The sequence below is a fragment of the Gymnodraco acuticeps genome, unplaced genomic scaffold (assembly GCF_902827175.1).
Source record: "Gymnodraco acuticeps unplaced genomic scaffold, fGymAcu1.1, whole genome shotgun sequence".
NCBI classification, from domain to species: Eukaryota; Metazoa; Chordata; class Actinopteri; order Perciformes; family Bathydraconidae; genus Gymnodraco; species Gymnodraco acuticeps.
This window is the reverse complement of record NW_022990015.1, coordinates 1,405,020-1,423,442: the sequence shown is the minus strand read 5'-3', so window position 1 is coordinate 1,423,442 and position 18,423 is coordinate 1,405,020. Positions and strand designations below refer to the sequence as shown.

Genomic DNA, 18,423 nt, shown 5'->3' with positions numbered 1-18,423 from the left:
ATAAACACGTACAATCTGCCATTAAACTATTTGGTTTGATATATGATGTCAATGGAGCAATTTAATTTATTTCAGAGGAAACTCAAAATAAAAACAGTAAAGATAAGATGCAACTGCAGGCTAGGACACAAGATGGCGATGAAGCTCTGGGAAACCGCTGGTTAGTGAAAGAAAAACAACCGTAGAAGAAGTGTGCGTCCTCCTAGCTGACAGTCCGCCATGCTCACACTTCTACACTGTGGTCGTAACGTACTGACATTCAGGACCATTCAGACAATAAACAAAAGTTACTACAGCTCTCAGATGGCTAAGCGCGTGGCTGTGGTTTTGGCGGGCTGCGGAGTTTATGACGGTAGTGAGATCCACGAGGCCTCCGCTGTCCTGGTCCACCTAAGCAGGGGGGGTGCGACTGTAAGTTTGATAGGACAGCTTTCACATGCAACTGCTAATGTGGCTATATGCTATGTTGTTTATATCTCACAGTGCATTGTTCGACCCACTCTGGCTCTGTTACACAACTAAATTACACGCAATGTGCTTGTGCATAATGGTTTTAAAGGATATGTAGGTTTACAAGCATCAAAACAAAACTCACATGACCATATTATGTGCGTTGTAAGAGTTATTGGTTGTGGAGTGGGAAAAACTCGTACGTTACTCAGATGGTATACAATAAGGAAAAAATAGTTCCGTGTAGAAATGTTTAAGAATCAAGTAAAAGCCCTGCATTCAAATATAATGTGTTATTTGATTTTTTTTTCTCCCATTAGTGAATCCAGTCCTTGTTACCTGATGAGACCAATCAATTAGGTCTTGTCCCTTCCAAAGTTGCCTTTATTTTAATGTATAAAACTCCCACTTTCCCAGACAAATGCATTAATTAATTTGTTGTATCAAGTAATTGGCAACAATTCGGACAACTTCTTAATTTACTGTATAATTAATCATTTATTAATATATTTTGGTTATAAAATGTTGGTCTGACAAAACAGGCAATTGGCTGACATGATGTTTGTAATATTTTTACGAAGAAGAAACTAATCATTATTACGTGTCCTAATGTTGTCTAGTGCTAGTATATTTGTATGTTATGAAATGAGTCCTCCCTTTTGCTTTATCCACTACAGGTAAACATGTTTGCTCCCAACATGGAGCAGATGCACGTTGTGAATCACCTGAAAGGCGAACCGTCAGAGGAGAAGAGAAACGTGTTGGTGGAGAGCGCGAGGCTGGCCCGTGGAAACATCCAAGACCTGTCCAAGCTCAGCGTCAAAGACCATGATGCTATAATATTCCCAGGTTTGATCACAACACGATAAACCTCCAATAAAGGACAATCTATATCCTTTTCCGCCCTTGATCTACAACTGCTTGAATGACTCAAATAATCATTTTTTATAATGATTGTAGGTGGTTTTGGGGCAGCAAAGAACCTCTGTACGTGGGCGGTGAAGGGGAAGGACTGCTCCGTTAACGACGAGGTGAAGGCCGTGCTGCAGGCGTTCCACGGCGAGGGAAAACCCATCGGCCTCTGCTGCATCTCACCTGTCATCGCTGCCAAGGTGTTTCCTGGCTGTGAGGTCACTGTCGGGATTGAGAAGGATGACAAGTGAGTCTAACTTCCCTGTTTCTTTGGGAATACATTGAAAGCAACAAAGACACATTCCTTGTGTTGGTACACCTACAACAGTGCTGATCTTGATTAATATTGTATATTTACGAATGTTGTGGTTCCATATAAAGCTCTATTAAGTCTTATAGGCTGTGCTGCTTGGAGCTGAAGACTATACTGACTTGTTTCTCTCGCTCTCAGCTAGCGTATTGGGATACATTAGCAGCTGCTAGCTCAACACAAGTTGCATTGTTCGTAATTTAGGCGCCACGTAATGCATAACATCAAGTAGTGCAATGCTTGTTTGTTGGGGTACACTTTTACCTTCTTATTTTATTATTTTGCAATGTCACTAAAAAGAAGTCTGATAACCAAAAATACGTTTTTTTGGGAGAAAAAACAAGATGTGAAGTTCATTTTTCGTCCTAAACGCAAAGTTGTACTTCATAAATAACCGGTTCTGTCTAAACTGCTGCCGTGTCTGATTTCGTAGCAAAAAAGCTTCAATATTTTTGGAAAATGTAAGTGTGTTCAAAATCAGAATGCTTGCATATCTGCATTGGAGCAGATTCATAATTCAATATCATAATGAGCCTAAAAATAGTAACATATATAAATCTTCACATGTTAATGGCTTCCATCTTTAAGCCTATTTTTCACATGTCCTTTCACTATTCACTGAAAAAAAACGTGTATTTCCTTATAAGCAGCTGAACATTGTTTGGTGCTTCTTTCTCTCTCTCAGGTATCCCAACACCACAGACACCGCAGCGGCCATCACCGAGCTGGGCTGCAAACACGTGAATAAGAGCGTCAGCGAGAGCCACGTGGACGAGAAGAACAAGCTGGTCACCACCTCTGCGTTCATGTGCGAAGCTCCAATACACGAGATATATGATGGAATTGGCACGATGGTGCAGGACGTGTTGAAACTTGCTTGAAATGGCTAATGCTCAAAAATGGAGGCTGTCGTTTTAGAGAGCTTAACAGTAGCTGCCTACTGAACTAACTGATATAATAATGATACAGTAACTCCAGGATTAAAAGCACCTCCAGATATACTACTTAAATATACACATTTGTAGCAGTAATGTGCACTATATGTTCTGATTAATTGAAAAAATAATCTCCGTTTGAAGCAGTGATTCAGTATTGTGATGTCAATGCAAATCACATTTTCAACAGCAACTAAGTTATTGTAAAGAAAATGCAATAAAATGAAAAAAAAACACGTTTGCTGTTCACTTTATTTCTTACCCCTTGGAAGCAATACAAATATTTACATTATGATTCTTGTGTTTAAAATATAAAATGTCTTCACACAGATATAACACACTCGACTCGGTACATCATTCTAATCGTATATTTACAATCTTCGCAGGCTCCTGTTGACTGCTTGTCAACCTGAGATATGAACCCAGGATTGAGCATTCTCTGACTCTCTCCATGTTTCCTACCACGTCGATCAGGCCCTCCACCCCCTCTGAACACAACACTGAAGAAGCATTAACACTGAACTTGTCCACCAGATCCTCCTGACTCAGTGGCTTCCTCCAGTGGCCGTAAAAGGTATCACATCTGGCTGCGTAACTCTGCCCCTGATCTGTTTCTATCTCAACCTCACAGTACATCTTGTCAAAGCTGGGTTGGTTATCTTTAGGGGTCTCCACTTTCACTTTGGAGAGGAGCTCCTTCAGTGCAGGCCGGTTAATCTGAGCTTCACTGAAGGAAGACACGGTCACTTTGTTATCCAGCAGGGCGGAGGAGGCGTTGAACTGAAATGAGTGCCTGGCTTGGTGCTCTGTGGAAGGCAAGGGGCAGTCGACATACTTGGAGGGAGGCACTCTGAGTGTGACCCTTCTGATCTGCCTGAGGTCAAAGTTTCTGGTCGTGTTTTCAAGCTTTGCCCGGGCTGCCAGCGCTGCATCCACAACCCAGTGCATCCCCAGGTGAGCAGGGATGCGTTTGAAGGCTATATCCTGGTCTTCCAGCATCCATTTAAAGTCACCAGAAGCAGGAACTGTCATTGGTGAAGGACTGTAGTCTTTGTAGTAAACCCCAAACCCACTGGGTATATCCAGGATGGCTGGGTTCCCCTCCAGTCCCATCTGGGCCAGCTGGGCGGCCTCCAGCCCTCTGCGAGCAGCGTTTCCGATGTGGAGAGGTTTGGTCTGCGTGGCAGCGTTGGCCAGAGGAGCCCCGGCAGAGGAGGCTGCAATGGCCAGAGCGTGGACGCACTCTGCGGGAGACAGAGCCAGGAGCTTAGCTGAGGCTGCAGCGCTGCCCATTACCCCAACTACACTAGGGGGGTGGAATCTGAGAGAGGGGGGAGAAGAGAAACAAACCAAGAGAACATATTTGAGTTTAAAACATCGATAATTAAGATCAGAGATTAGTAATTGAATAATACATTTTTATGTAATCGATGAAGTCCTTAAAAATATATTACATTTATTGAGTTTATAAAGTTATTACTGAAGGATTAGCTGGGTTTCACTTGCTCTTGTTTTGTTTGACAAAACAAGTAGTTTGAGGATGGGAAAGACAAATAGTGAACTATTTTCTGACATTTTATAGACTAAATGATTATGTAATTGATAAAATAAATAATCAGCAGATAAAATATTGGCCCAATAAGTTAGTTTGAACCCTATCTGATTCTTCTGGCAAAAACAACCACCTTTTTCTTATTTTTTTCCTACATTTATTTTCTTGGTGTTAGACATTTGTGTCTGAGATTTCTCTTGGCACTATTTGCGGGGTTCACAACGCTACAGCATGGGAACAAGTATTTTATTTAAAAATAAGCTACAAACCTAGCTGTTCATGAAAACTCTTGAGTGAGGTTTATGAATTTGTAATGAGGTGAGGTGTTTCTGGCAAGTGATGTTTCTGTTGGATGTATTTTTTAATGCTGTGATTACCACCTCCTTTCCTGAAAAACCTCATATAAAAAGAAACAAATGTGTCTGGCTTGATACTACCAGAAGTAGATGTTGTACTTTAGTAATTTAGGGGAATCAAACCCATGAACACTCACATATATTTACAGTGTCCAGCTTACCATTGGACATACATTTGCATATTCTCTGATTTTGGTCGATATGACTGAATATCTCACCTCTCAGGGATGTTGAAGGCCTCTCTGGAGAACCTCATGAGTCGGCCCTGCACTTCAATGCCCACATTGAAGGCCAGCAGCAGGTCCAGACCGGAGGGCCGGCTGGGCAGCGTCTCAGCGAGGGCCAGCAGGGCGGGGAGCACGGCCCCCGAGGGGTGAGTGGCCGGGTGCCACGTGTCGTCAAAGTCCATGGAGTGAACCTGTTACCACACAATGAGACAGAACAGATAATCGGAGGTCAAACCACATCATCTGTATGTTTTCTATATTTTGTGATGCATTTATTTGATTGAGCTTACCGCTATGCCATTGACAAATGCAGCGTAAGGAGGAGGAAGAGTGATCTGGGATTTACCCCAAACACTGCTCCTCTCGTCAGACTTGAAGGACTGTAAGCAGACAATATTGTGAGGATCAGTAACAGTACAAATGGATGTTACTCTCAGCTTGTTGCTAATTTCTATCAAACAATTATAAACAAATGGCAGCCAAAAAGGGAAAATAACTAACAGGCCTGAAGAAGCACAGGAAGCAGAATTATAATGACATAATCTGATTAAAAAAAGGAAATGAATCACAGTACAATCGATATATTTGACAGGTGTTAAAGACAGTAGTTTAGTATTTTAGTTTATTTTTAACACAGACACCTTCTTATGAGGGCAAATAAAGAGAGATTTAATGGTGACAGTTTGATACTAATACAACAAGATTTATAGTATCCAAATTAACACAGACAGATATTAATAGTATTTATTAAAAATATTATACAAGTCATATTTGTGCTTTTTTTGGAATGCTTCTTAAGTAATAAATCATCTTCATTTTCTCATTAGATTTAAAAAAAAATGATGTTATACATTGCCATATTTGAGCAGGTTTAACATACCCACACACAGTAGAGCAGTTTACTGTACCTGGCTGTACGTGAGAGCCTTGTTAAAGACAGCTGTCCTGCTGCCTATTAGCCCAACACCCAGGGTGTCCAGCATCATCCTTTTGCTCCTGCTAATCACACCATCTGTCAGCTTGGTGGTGTTTAGAGCATGGATGGCAGCGCCAAAGCTCTCTGTAATACCCTGCAAAGGTGAAACAGGGCCAGTCAGATCAAATGCAAACCACCCCAGAGAGAGTGCAGTGGTAAAGGATCGAACAAGTATTTCAAAAATATGCCTAATAAATGATATTAAATACTCAATATGTCACTTAATTTTATTTAAAATACTTAAAAAAGCTAAAAACAAATAGATAAAAGACGAAAATAAACATAAAAAACAAACATACCTTGCGTAGCATTGTTTGGAGCAAATGTCTTCAAGTGAGCAAACATTGCAGTGCAGCCGACTTTTATAGGTAATCACTCTATCTGAAGGCTGGTCTACCAACTTTCCAAAGTGGCTAAAGACCGCCACGATGAGAAGTAGGAACTTTCACAATGACTAGATGGGGTCAAATAAAATCAGTTGTTTCAGCAATTTCTTGAAAGCCATATCTTAGAAAATTAAAGAAGTGGTATAAAACAGCCTATGTTAGTTCAATCAGGAGAGACGTGATGTATTATCGGTCACATTATATAAATGAAACATAATGATGACAGTTCATAACAAGTGAATGAAATGGTGTTTTGGCGATTAGGCCCAGGTTTTGTAGGATATCAATCGGGAAGGGAAGAACCGTTTCCGACCCCCCTGGGTCTAGACACTGGTGGTGGTGATAAGTGGTTAGGTCCGGTTGGAAGGGAGAAGGTTAAGCTTGGTCCTGAGTTGAAAGCAGGAGGCGAAGGGGTGGAGGAGGGTTGCGCGTTGACACCTGGAAGACAGCTGATAGGAAAGGGGAGAGCATATATAGAGGGATTAACAGGTGCGATGATTAGGCTTGTAAATGGAGGGGAGTGATAGGTTAGCTGAGGAGTGGCGCTCCCTCTCATTTAGATGCAGGGAGCGAGTATTGCCATGACGTGCAATACGGAGTGATAGGTCTTCCTGTCTGAACTTGCGCTAAGCTTCATTTGTGTTTGCGATGGGTGCATGTTATAAAGGAAATCACAGAAGAAAGAAATACAAATCATCACAGTGAACTGTTGGCTATTATTAAGTCTGCTGAAATATATAATAATAATAATAATAATAGTAAGATTACTTTATTTTGTATCAAGTGACCATCTGACTTGGGCAGAGCATATTATCTGCTGTCTTTCACAACAAGTTCTTAGATGACAGATAGTGGAAATTCAGCTCTCAACAATGGGAAGTTTTGAACAGGGAAATGAGCCTCAACCAACAAATGGGCAGCACATGACAAGAGGATGTGCAATTAAACAGCTGGGACATTTATATTTGCAAAGCACACACTTTGACTGTAGTTGTTTAGAAAGATTTAAGTCCGCTTTAGTTTAAGTCTGTATTTATACACCGGAGGAATAACCCTCAACGACCTTGCTATGAATAACATGTTCCTCAAATACTAATTTTCCAATAAAAGTACAAAATGTATGTATATTAATGGGCAGATTTGCATCACAATGCTGCATCTTAAGCATTTCATGTTTATAAGTAACGTTTATTAGTATAGATGGAGTAAAATGTACAACATTTCCCTCTGGCAAGTGAGGTGGAAACACGGGAAGCTGCACACAATGAATATACTCAATGTAAAAGTATGTTGTTGAAGTAGCAAACATGTAAATGTAGTTACATCCATCCCACCACAGCTAACCTTCTTGACTGATACCCAACATATTCAATTAGAAATTTGAACCTTGATGGTCAGTATTTTTGTATCTCCTAAATTGTTCAAAGGGCTGTTTGAGAGTAATCTGTCCGTGTGTATGTGCGTGTGTGCGTGTGTTTGCATGTGTGTGTGTGTGTGTGTGTGTGTTAGACAGCTGCATTTCTATCAGAATTACAATGGGTGTCACTCTTTCCATATTTTCTAACAAATTCTTGACTTCAAAGCTAGAATTCATGTCATGGTTTCTGGTTCTGTATTTTCATATGCATGGGCAGGAAACTGAAATGACACACAATCAGACACACACACACACACACACACACACACACACACACACACACACACACACACACACACACACACACACACACACACACACACACACACACACACACACACACACACACACACACACACACACACACACACACACACACACACACACACACACACACACACACACACACACACACACAGATAAAGAAAGAGAGAGAGATGCACAAGGCAAGGAAGTCATGTCATAGTTAAATGTTAATTTTACAGTTGTCACGCACGCACGCGCACTCACGCACGTGGTAAGAGCAGGCTTCATAAACAAGCCTCTGCCTCTCAGTCGCTCAGTGTTTCCACTGATCTCACATCAGTGCAGCAGCTCAGAGAACATGGCACTGGTCGACACAGAGCGCGCAGTGACCAACTGCAGCGACCCGAGCACCCCGTTCTCAGAGATTATCGAGCTCAATGTCGGGGGACAGGTTTATGTTACCAGACACAAAACTCTCGTGGCCGTCCCAGACTCGCTGCTGTGGAACATGTTCAGCAAGAAGTCACCAAAAGAGTTGGCGAGGGACAGCAAAGGGCGCTACTTCTTGGACAGGGACGGTTTCTTGTTCCGCTACATCCTAGATTATCTCCGAGACCTGAACTTGGTCTTGCCGGACTTCTTCCCGGAGAAAAGTCGGCTGCAGAGAGAGGCTGACTTTTTCCAGCTGCGAGACCTTGCCAAACGCCTTAGCCCCCGGGTGAGTAAGGACAATTCAATCTGCGAGGAGATCAGCCAGAGCGACACGGAGGAAGGTGCGCATCAGTGTGGCTCCTCGGCAGGCATGGAGACTTTACGCGCCATGTCGGTCAGCGGGGCCACGTGCTCCCCGTCACTGGACTCCAGAAAGCCGGGCTATATCACGATAGGATACCGAGGCTCGTACACCATTGGCAGAGACATCCAAACCGACGCCAAATTCAGGAGAGTGGCGCGCATCACGGTCTGCGGGAAGACGGCCCTGGCCAAGGAAGTGTTTGGAGACACGCTGAATGAGAGCAGAGACCCGGACAGACCCCCGGAGAGATACACATCCCGGTACTATCTCAAGTATAATTTTCTAGAGCAGGCATTTGATAAGCTGACCGAGGTGGGCTTTCACATGGTGGCCTGCAGCTCCACAGGCACCTGCGCCTACACAAGCAATGATCCAAACGAGGACAAAATTTGGACAAGCTACACTGAATATGTCTTCTGTCGGGATCAGTAAACATGTCAAGTCTATGTAAATAGACATTTCTTAATCTAGAGGGGGATGTCTTAAAACAGTATTGCATTTGCTGTGTTGAATGGTATCGCTTTTCAAAGGCGAGTGAATGCGAAATATTGCTTCATTATTCTAAGAATAGACAAATAAAAGTAGCCTATTACCACGTCTGTGGTAAAACCATGGGGTAAAACAGATACAGTGAGATGCCACGATATAGACTATACACAAGAGGAGTTTGGATGTTAAAAGTGTGCAAACATAGTTTGAGTGTACACAGTACACACCCATCCAAAACAGTTTTGTGTATAAGCATCAAGAAGATGTCATCATCATCTGCACCTCATATAACTGCATATCAATGTTTCTGTCATTTCTGACTCAGTGCTGTGAGAATTGAGTGGCATCCAAAAACAGACAAGCAGCGATTAGTATTCAGTGTTATTGTAATTTTGAGGCTTGCTCGATCACATGTTTGGCCAAGTTTTGTATCTATTAGACTTGGATACATAGCAGTTCTGACATTATACAGTGTATGTGATTGCTTGGTGGAGTTGTTCTGTTCAAATGAAATAAAATCTTGTATTTGGTTATTCTCAGCCTCTTTGCCAAACATCCCATATTTTTCTCAACGTTGTCTGCACACAGTGTATAGGATAAAAATACTAGCATTCATCTCCCTGCAACCTTTTCAACTTTAGTCTGAGGGTAACCAAAGAGTCGGCCTCAAAGAGCGATGCCAGCCATCATGGCACAGAAGCGGCTAATCAACAAAGTCTGTCACAGTTTTCACTTAAAAATACCAACATGAACTTTGATTGACTAATCACATTGTATCTATTTTCTATTTGACCTCGCCCTGTTGCAGAAGCAGAAAACCTCTGAATATAATTAGCATGTAAATACTGTTGGACCGTTGTCCACCTATCTATTTTGTCACACAAATCCACTAGCATGCTGTATGGATGCTAATATTGCAGCTGCACACACATGATGTCATTATCATTTCAAGTGTAAATAATGAAAGGATCCAGCTGCACACAAATGGGAGGGTCCAGTCTGCCAAGGAGAAATAATGAAGAGTCGACCTCCTCCATGGAGCAGAATAATGCCTAGTGTGTACAGCCAGCCCTGGATTATGCATTTCATTCAGACATCTTAAAAAAGAAGCCAAGGGTGGGTGACCGCACATCAGGGGCTTATAGACCAGAGGAAGTGATGTAACCCCTCTCTGGGTTTCATGCACTTAATACATCATCCATGCGTCAAGTTCAATAAATGGCCCCAAAGAGTCAGTAAATGTTCTGTTTGGACTGGTAAACCTTTCAGGGATGGTGATCTTTTTAGGCAGCATTGTGAATACATAAATGACTCAAATAAGTTTACTTTCTCATCACCTAGGACCATTTTAACTTTAACACTATTATGGCTTACAGGGATAGTTGAGCCATTGTTAATGGTAACACCTGAGCTTTCCCATATGACAAGTCATAATATCTGGTGTAAAAAAGTGTGCCTATTAACGGTTTCTGTTCGGTTAAATGCACATTAACACCTGTCAACAAGTGAATTATAAATGGACATAATATACATTTAAATCAAGAAGTATAGCCCTATTACAGCCAAGTAAAAACACATTACGGCGGTGGTGGCGAAGTCGATAGGGACTTGGCTTGGCAACTGGAAGGTCACCAGTTCAAGTCCCGGCAAGACAAAGTGCTACCGAGGTGTCCCTGAGCAAGGCACCGTTCCCTACACTGCTCCCCGGGTGCCGTTCAAAATGGCAGCACACTGCTCCTAACACTAGGATGGGTCAAATGCAGAGAAACAATTTCCCCACGGGGATTAATAAAGTATATCAAATCATTACATTTTGCTTGAGCAAGAGTCTCCATCATTCACTTTGTATTGATTATTGCCTAATACCAGTCTAAATAATTTATCTTCAGTCAAAGCGTGAGGTTTTTGGGGAAGAAAGCTTTATCTGAAGACCTCAATTGTATAGCTATTTACTGTACACACATAATCCAGATTAGCGACCCACAAAGGGAGCAGCTGCGGTAACTAAGAAGATTCTTTACAGCCATCTGCCAACAAACTGTACAGTATTATGAACCATTTTAGTCAAATGTATCTGGCACTGTAAAATCATTAGCTAAGATATTGTCACATATATATCTAATTGTGAAATAGGTGTCTTTTCAACAGGCTGGTTTTTTAAATAAATGTGTTGGATCCTTGAATCCTCAGACACCTTTAACCTCTTAAACCCGAAGGTCCCCCCAGTGGACCCCTCCCACCGTTTTTTACGAGACTATGTCTCAGGGCTTCTTAACATTTATGAAACTATTAATGTTTCATACCCTTTTAAAGGTAAGAAACTCCGCTAACTGACAATAAGAACAATTGTCAGCTAAAAAAAAACACAAGAGTAATACCAAGCCTTTGAATTAGCATTGAGCAAAAAAATGCTAACTAATGCTAACGCTTTTTTACACAGAACTCACGGTAGAAATGCCCTTATTACTATCTTAACTGCACAAACAAGATATACGATTTAAAGCTGAGACTCCACAGATTCCACACATGTAATGTCATCACTGTCCGACCTCGAATTCCTGGAGCTATCAGCCAGAAAAGAGAAAGTAAACAACATCCGGTTTCAAAAATATTACAATAATTACGTCTTACCTTTTTTGATTTGTGATCAAAAGTTGTGTACAACGGAATAAAAACGCCGCTCAAGGTTAATCCAATGTCTTTGTGTCACGTAGATTTTTTTACTGATAATCCATCATCATATTTATGGCAATATACTGGGTATAAAGTTTTGCCGTCCAGGCTTGTACTTTCAGATATGTTTCGTTTGCTTCTCTATTACGTCCGCAATGGTAATGTTTACGTGGATTTGGGAACTGCCCATCGATTCTATTGGATGTAATGGTTAAGAAAAAGGTGTAAATCACCCAAATCGACCAATGGGTTCCAGAGATATGGTCCTGCGTAAAGTATAAAGAATGCCAGCCAGCTTAAGTACATTACGCAGGAGACTTTACTTATTGTTTACTACGTAAGGAAGCAGGAATTGCAGCAGGACCCGCTCTGAGCACGGAGCGGACAGCAGATGACGGAATTGCAGTTTTATTGCTTATAGATTATCAGAACATTTCAAAGGGGACACAGCCACATTGGATATTAACCTATGGATTAACTACATCATCGTTTGTATCGTTTTAATGCCATTGAAGACCAGTTTAGACCAGTTTAGACCAGACAAAGAGGAAGGTAAACCATGTTAGCCTAACGCATTAGCGCTAGCGCCATTTGTTTTGATGTACGTTTTTGTTTATTAACGTCGCGAGTTTGTATCTTTCAGTGTTGAGGTGGGCACTGTTATATTCTGTGTCTTTACGATCATAAACAATGTGTTGGATGTGCAGCTAGGATAAGTAATAAGGGAGCTAGGAGTGATTTTCGGTGCAGTAATAGGTTATCATTTTTCGCTCGGGGCTAATTCAGAGGCTCAGAGGATAACAGAGTAGGCCTATGTTTTATTTTATTTTTTTAAAATTTTTTTCACAACAGTTGTATTTGGATGGAATGAATACCTATAGTGATAATTCAAAGTAATAAAATGATTTTTACAGTGAAAAAGTTCAAATGGAACTGATGGTTCCCAAATTACCCAGAGGTGAGTCCGCTTGGACTTTATTTTTCTAAACCTCTCTAAAAAGGTCACATTTCACTTGTTTTGCATCAATCTTGATACAGGGTACTTATTATATGTTATAGTTTGGATTCCTAAAGCTTTTAGTCTACTAGCCCATCATTCAAGGGTGGTTTTCACTATAAGTAATGTTTTTTTTAGGCGGACATTATAATTTACATGTTTTTACTGTGTTCCATCTGCATTTACTTTAAAATAAAAACATCTATATTGATTCTGACACTTCTACATCCAACTCACAGATGTAACCTTGCTTTGAGAGAAAAGATTATTAATTTACCCCTTCTAGAAGTGAAGATATAGTCTTTGTTGTGTTAGTGGCATTTTCGAGCCTGAAACCTGAAAAACAGGCTCAGGGCTTAAGAGGTTAAAGAAACAATCCTGATGAACGCAAGGTGTCTTAAAACAAATATAAATATCCCATTTTTGATAGATATTGTTTCTTGTGTATTCAAATGACTTGTAGGGGTCTTGAGATTTTTGTTTGAATAACTGCTATTAAACCTTGCATGGTCCAGTTCCTGCCAGACTTTGATCATATTAAAATAGTCAAATAGGCCCAAGAGCTTATTTCTTTGAAGTTTTTTTTTTAAATGTAGAAAAAAAACAGTATTAATTTCTCTGCACTAACTTCCATGGACAGAATGAAGGGAATCACCCTGGATCAGTCAGCAGTCTATCACATATCAGCAAACAAACAATCACAGACTCACACCCACAGTTGCACACTTGCATGTCTGTGGGCTGTGGGAGGAAACCCACTCAAACATGTGCAGCAAAGTCTGTCATTTACTGTACTGCAGGACAACAAGCTGTTGCAGCACATGCATTTGTGAGCAATGAGTAGTTTAGAGATAGCAGGATTTTATACCTCCCTTAGGGACGCCTATTATCTGTAACTTGAATTAAATGATAATAAATCACAAATGAGAGTCCATTTGGATATGAAAACATTGTTAAACATTACGACTTAGCCACATACAGTATATTTACCAGTCACGGTATCTGATGTAATTTAAATGTAATTATTACTTATTGACTTGCACACAATTTGTTTTGAGAAGTATTGTTTGACAAACACAAAGAGAGGGAGGAATAAAGAAAACAATATAACAGAAAAACCATTATAATTCTAGTTAGTATTGAACTGTGAAGTAATGAAGAATGCTGTAACAATATAAACCACATAGTATGGAAAACACGAATTAGAGACTGACAATTATTAAAAATGCCCTTGACTTTGTTACCATTCATTAAAATGGAAATGTAATAAATGGGGTGTCAGGTTTTCGAGCGAGTGATGGTGTGATAATAAAGAACAATAGAAGGAGGCTCGGGGAAAAATTGAGTTGAGGTCTGGAGGAAATAGTAAGATTGGAGAGAAAAATTACTTTTGATTATCAGCCATTGTTGCTGTTCCTTCCTCCTATCTCTATTAATATGAGTAAAACTAATGTGAGCAGCATGCTCCGTGTTACCTCAGCAGATCAGGACTGTTTGAATTCCTCGCATGGGTCCAGGATGCGCTTCAACTTCCTGAGTTATTTTAGATCAAAGTGGCTTTCATTAGCACATCACAACAGTAACTCCGGACCAAAGGCTTCATTACTCTAATGAAATTCTGAGTCAGAAATACATTTCAAACTTGACTACAGGGGATGAGCCTCAGTCAGAGCTCATAGGAGGTTTCTGCTGTTATTCGTAGGCATAACATTATAGTGTTTCACATGGTTTGAGGATCTATAACACAATGTCCATTTACCTTTACATTTAATAATAATAATACATGGCATTTACATTGGGCTTTCCTGGAGCTCAAAGACGCTTAAGATGTAACCACAATCTGCTTTTATATTAAAATGTACAGCGTCTATTTGTAATTTAACACAGACAACTTGTTACAAAACAAAATCAACAACCCCCATGCTCAAGCTTCAATGATATGTTTAATTCATAAAGAACAGTCGCTTATATTTAGTAAAATATGAAACAACTATGATGCAGTCACTGCAGTCACTGTTTTGTTAAATAAATGTGGTCTAATAAACATTATAATAGATAATGGATCAAGTTGATGGATTTATGGATGTCACAAGACGGTAAAGAAGAAAAAAGTAGGAACAAACATACTGGTATGTCTAGCTATAGTTGAAAACACATTAAGAGAAATAAAGGCAACTAGGGAAAAAGTTCTCACTCAACAAAATAAAGAAATTAAAGCTGTGTTTGCTTATTAAATGAGATCTTGGCGAGATATGAGAAGAAAAGCAGCAGGACCAAGCATAATAGCACCAGAAATAGTATGTCAGTGATAGTAGTGATTATTTATCTGACTCAGAAGAACACTTTAGCCATAGAGTGCAAAGGGTCAGCAGCTCGAGTCACACATGTGTCTGCATTTAGATATAACACCTCTGTTACAAAACTAAAATACAAGTGGGATATGGGAAAGGAAAACAGTTTGTTATTGTTTTAACACCAGTAACATCAGACTGAGCATCTCAAATACAGCAAAGGATGTTGCATTTGATTTCCCTGAGAGTCTTTAATGAGCATTGCTCTCTTAGTTCAGACTCCTTTTATTTTAGACTTCTGCTAGAGATTGGAAATGTCTTCATTGTGATCAGCAGCATCGAGGCTGATGCAGTGTGCCCTGATCACCTGAGCGGAGATGCTGCCCTCTCTTCTCACGTGGCCATTAAACCTCCCACCTTTCACACCAGTTGTAAACATTACAGTCATCTAATAGAAAATGCTCTTTCCTCAGCTGCTTAACAAACGCACTCGCCTCACATGGATACCTTTCATTTGAGTGGTCTCCAAATCCCAAATATAATTGCAAATCAAATGTCCTTTTTAAACAAATAGATATTTGTTATCTGCTTGATTCTCTGCTCAGTTTTCATTTGGCCGGCTGCAGACGATCTTTATGCCTTTTACTATTTCATCACTGCAAAAACTCTGCTTGTGTTTGCATGGTTTTGCTCCAAAACTTTAAATGTTAGGTTACGTCTGCACGAATGTGGTTCTCATTCAAGTGGTATTCAGAGGCTTTGGTTTTTAGGAGCCAACGCTGTAGTTTAGGGCTTTCTACATCTGGCTCGGTTTTGAGAATAAGCCTTGTGTTGGAGACAGAATTATAGGGTGCTGTGGCATAAATAATGACGGGGGAGATGATCAAGTCAGATGCTTACATCGGAGCATAGAAATAGGCTTGATTAATGTATTGATGTTTTAGTCGGCATATAAGTGTAGTGCAGAATCAGGTGGTGTTCTGGGGATAACTGCAGCAACAGCGCTATGTGTAGCAGTACAATACATGGTGATTACTGAGCGGCCAGGGAAAAGGCAATGAATTATTGACAGCCACTTTATACCTCAGAAAATCCAATATACCCTTTGATAGCTTCTCTCAAATGTACTTTCAACATTTCTCTGGACCGAATTGAAGGAAATCTTGACTTTTGTGATGGTAGAGTCATGTAGATTTGATCACAAATAACACATTTGCCTTGATTTGTACAGCAGACCACTTTTCAACCCTTGCATAGATAAGAAATAAACCCTAATGAACTTTGAACAGAGAGAAAGCAAGAAACATCAGGAGGGGCATTTGAGGATGCGTTAGATGTTTTGTGTTCATAAAAGATCAACACAACATTATAATAAAGACAATCGAAAGGAAAAAACGATATACATTTAACATAAAAATATCTATCCATCCATCCATCTATCTATCCATATAGTTACATTACATTGCATTTAGCTGACGCTTTTATCCAAAGCGACTTACAATAAGTACATTCGACCAGGAAGACACAACCTTGAAGAAAACAGAATCATATAAGTACATCAGGTTTCATAGAGCTAAACATTTCAAGTGCTACTCAACTGGCTTTAGGTAAGCCAGTCCTTTATTAGTATATATCCATCCATCTATCTATCTATCTATCCATCCATCTATCCATCTATCCATCCATCTATCTATCTATCTATCTATCCATCCATCCATCCATCCATCCATCCATCCATCCATCCATCCATCCATCCATCTATCCATCCATCCATCCATCTATCCATCCATCTATCCATCCATCTATCTATCCATCCATCCATCCATCCATCTATCCATCCATCCATCCATCCATCTATCCATCCATCCATCTATCCATCCATCTATCCATCCATCTATCTATCCATCCATCCATCCATCTATCTATCCATCTATCTATCCATCTATCCATCCATCTATCTATCCATCCATCCATCTATCTATCCATCCATCCATCCATCTATCTTTTTCTCACATCTTCACATAATATGTAATTTGGAGGATGCCAAGCAGTTTCCAGGTACGGACAAACAGCTAGAGTCTGAAGTAGAGTCACACATGACAGGAATAATGTTAATTATAGGCTTGTGCCCGACCACGGCTTCTTGGGTTCCCTTTAAAGTCTCCTCTTTAGCCATTAAAGCTGACTTCATAAACAGCAGCTCACAAAGAACCCTGGTAAGTGCACTCTAAAGTGACTTGACCTCAACAACTGAACCAACATGCGAGGTTTTCATGCCAAATGTTTTTTTCCCAAGGATGACCACTTCCAGGCTCTGGTGCAGAATATTATCTCTAAAATGAAACCGCAACCAGCTCTGCGTGCAACTGCAGGAATTGTTTGTCATTTTGGAAAACAGTTTAATCATCTTATTTGCAGAGTTAGACAAGAAGAGCAATGCCACTCTGATGTCCATGCAGTAAACATGTGAAGCCAGCAGCCTGTTAGCTGCATGGTTAGCGACTGGAAGCAGGCTATTACAGCAGTAACTACCTGGAGTCTCCGCTGGTTGCCTGGAAACTGCACCTGGCCGAGACATTTTCGGACACACAACCCCCCATAAAAGGTGAACTGTTGTTTTTACACTTTTGTGTTAAATGAACAAGAACATGATTATTAGTGAGCTTGAGATGCAGCTAGGCGGTTTTTGTTTGGACAGAGCCAGTATAGCTGTACCCCTCTCCTGCTTGACTATTCCTTTGAGTTAAATTAAACAAGTTTACAGTAGCTAGGCTAGTAATTTGATCCATGTTGAGTTCACATACTACCCTCCAAAGTCTCTTACAATGACTTAGATGAAATGATATGTATAAGGACATTTAGAGATGACTTTATGCAGTAGAAGCACTTTGGAAAACAAAAATAAAATACCCTCTGCTTTAAATTCTCACATGACTCTTTCGGCAACTACTTTCAGTCATGTTAGGCAAGGCAAGTTTATTTATATAGCACCTTTCAACACAAGGCAATTGAAGGGCTTTACAAAAATGAAAGACATTCAGACAAAGGCATTTAAAAACAGTCATTAAAAAGAAAATATATTAAAATAAACATTAAAAGAAAAAATACATGAATAAAAAGTTACAGAGCAGTTTAAGATATGAATAGTTAACCCAGAAGTTCCACTTTACTGATGCCTTTCTTTGTTTCTCCGAACATGAGCCGCGTAGGCTTGTATGGCACATACGTCCCGAGCAGCATACACAGAGAAAACCAGCCAGGACAAAGTCCCCAGACACTGATTCCACAAATGTTCATTAACCAAAAATGAAACACAACATCTTATTCTGCCAAAGTCTTTCGAAATTCATCCTAAAGTACCACCAACTTTAAAAGCTGGTTTGGTTTTCATGTAAAGCATGCAGTCTAAA

General features: G+C 40.2%; 3 protein-coding genes across 3 annotated transcripts; 2 read left to right on the top strand and 1 right to left on the bottom strand.

Annotated features, from left to right (window-relative positions):
* The first annotated feature begins 219 nt into the window (after window positions 1-219).
* zgc:162944 (uncharacterized protein LOC569993 homolog) lies at window positions 220-2,843 on the top strand. The gene is made up of 4 exons (XM_034213652.1): window positions 220-411; window positions 1,128-1,299; window positions 1,411-1,609; window positions 2,358-2,843. Exons 1-4 carry the CDS (start codon window positions 220-222, stop codon window positions 2,551-2,553), a joined length of 759 nt encoding a protein of 252 aa, XP_034069543.1. The 3' UTR covers window positions 2,554-2,843.
* Window positions 2,842-6,115, bottom strand: acod1 (aconitate decarboxylase 1). The gene is made up of 5 exons (XM_034213651.1): window positions 6,018-6,115; window positions 5,651-5,812; window positions 5,033-5,122; window positions 4,734-4,933; window positions 2,842-3,928 (listed from the first exon to the last, which is right to left on the bottom strand). The coding sequence occupies exons 1-5, from the start codon at window positions 6,027-6,029 to the stop codon at window positions 2,962-2,964; spliced, it is 1,431 nt and encodes a 476-aa protein (XP_034069542.1). The 5' UTR covers window positions 6,030-6,115; the 3' UTR covers window positions 2,842-2,961.
* Window positions 6,116-8,016: 1,901 nt separating this feature from the next.
* On the top strand, window positions 8,017-9,605 carry kctd12.1 (potassium channel tetramerisation domain containing 12.1). Its single transcript, XM_034213590.1, has one exon. The coding sequence runs from the start codon at window positions 8,126-8,128 to the stop codon at window positions 8,993-8,995; it is 870 nt and encodes a 289-aa protein (XP_034069481.1). The 5' UTR covers window positions 8,017-8,125; the 3' UTR covers window positions 8,996-9,605.
* The last annotated feature ends 8,818 nt before the right edge of the window (window positions 9,606-18,423 follow it).

Excerpts from the sequence above, each read along its gene's own strand:
- zgc:162944 (XM_034213652.1), top strand. The coding sequence starts at position 220 with ATGCTCACACTTCTACACTGTGGTCGTAACGTACTGACATTCAGGACC. Across the intron at positions 412-1,127 it reads TAAGCAGGGGGGGTGCGACT|GTAAACATGTTTGCTCCCAA; the intron begins GTAAGTTTGATA and ends TATCCACTACAG. Across the intron at positions 1,300-1,410 it reads TGATGCTATAATATTCCCAG|GTGGTTTTGGGGCAGCAAAG; the intron begins GTTTGATCACAA and ends TAATGATTGTAG.
- acod1 (XM_034213651.1), bottom strand. Across the intron at positions 5,123-5,650 it reads AGGCTCTCACGTACAGCCAG|TCCTTCAAGTCTGACGAGAG; the intron begins GTACAGTAAACT and ends GTCTGCTTACAG. Across the intron at positions 4,934-5,032 it reads CATTTGTCAATGGCATAGCG|GTTCACTCCATGGACTTTGA; the intron begins GTAAGCTCAATC and ends GTGTGGTAACAG.
- kctd12.1 (XM_034213590.1), top strand. The coding sequence starts at position 8,126 with ATGGCACTGGTCGACACAGAGCGCGCAGTGACCAACTGCAGCGACCCG.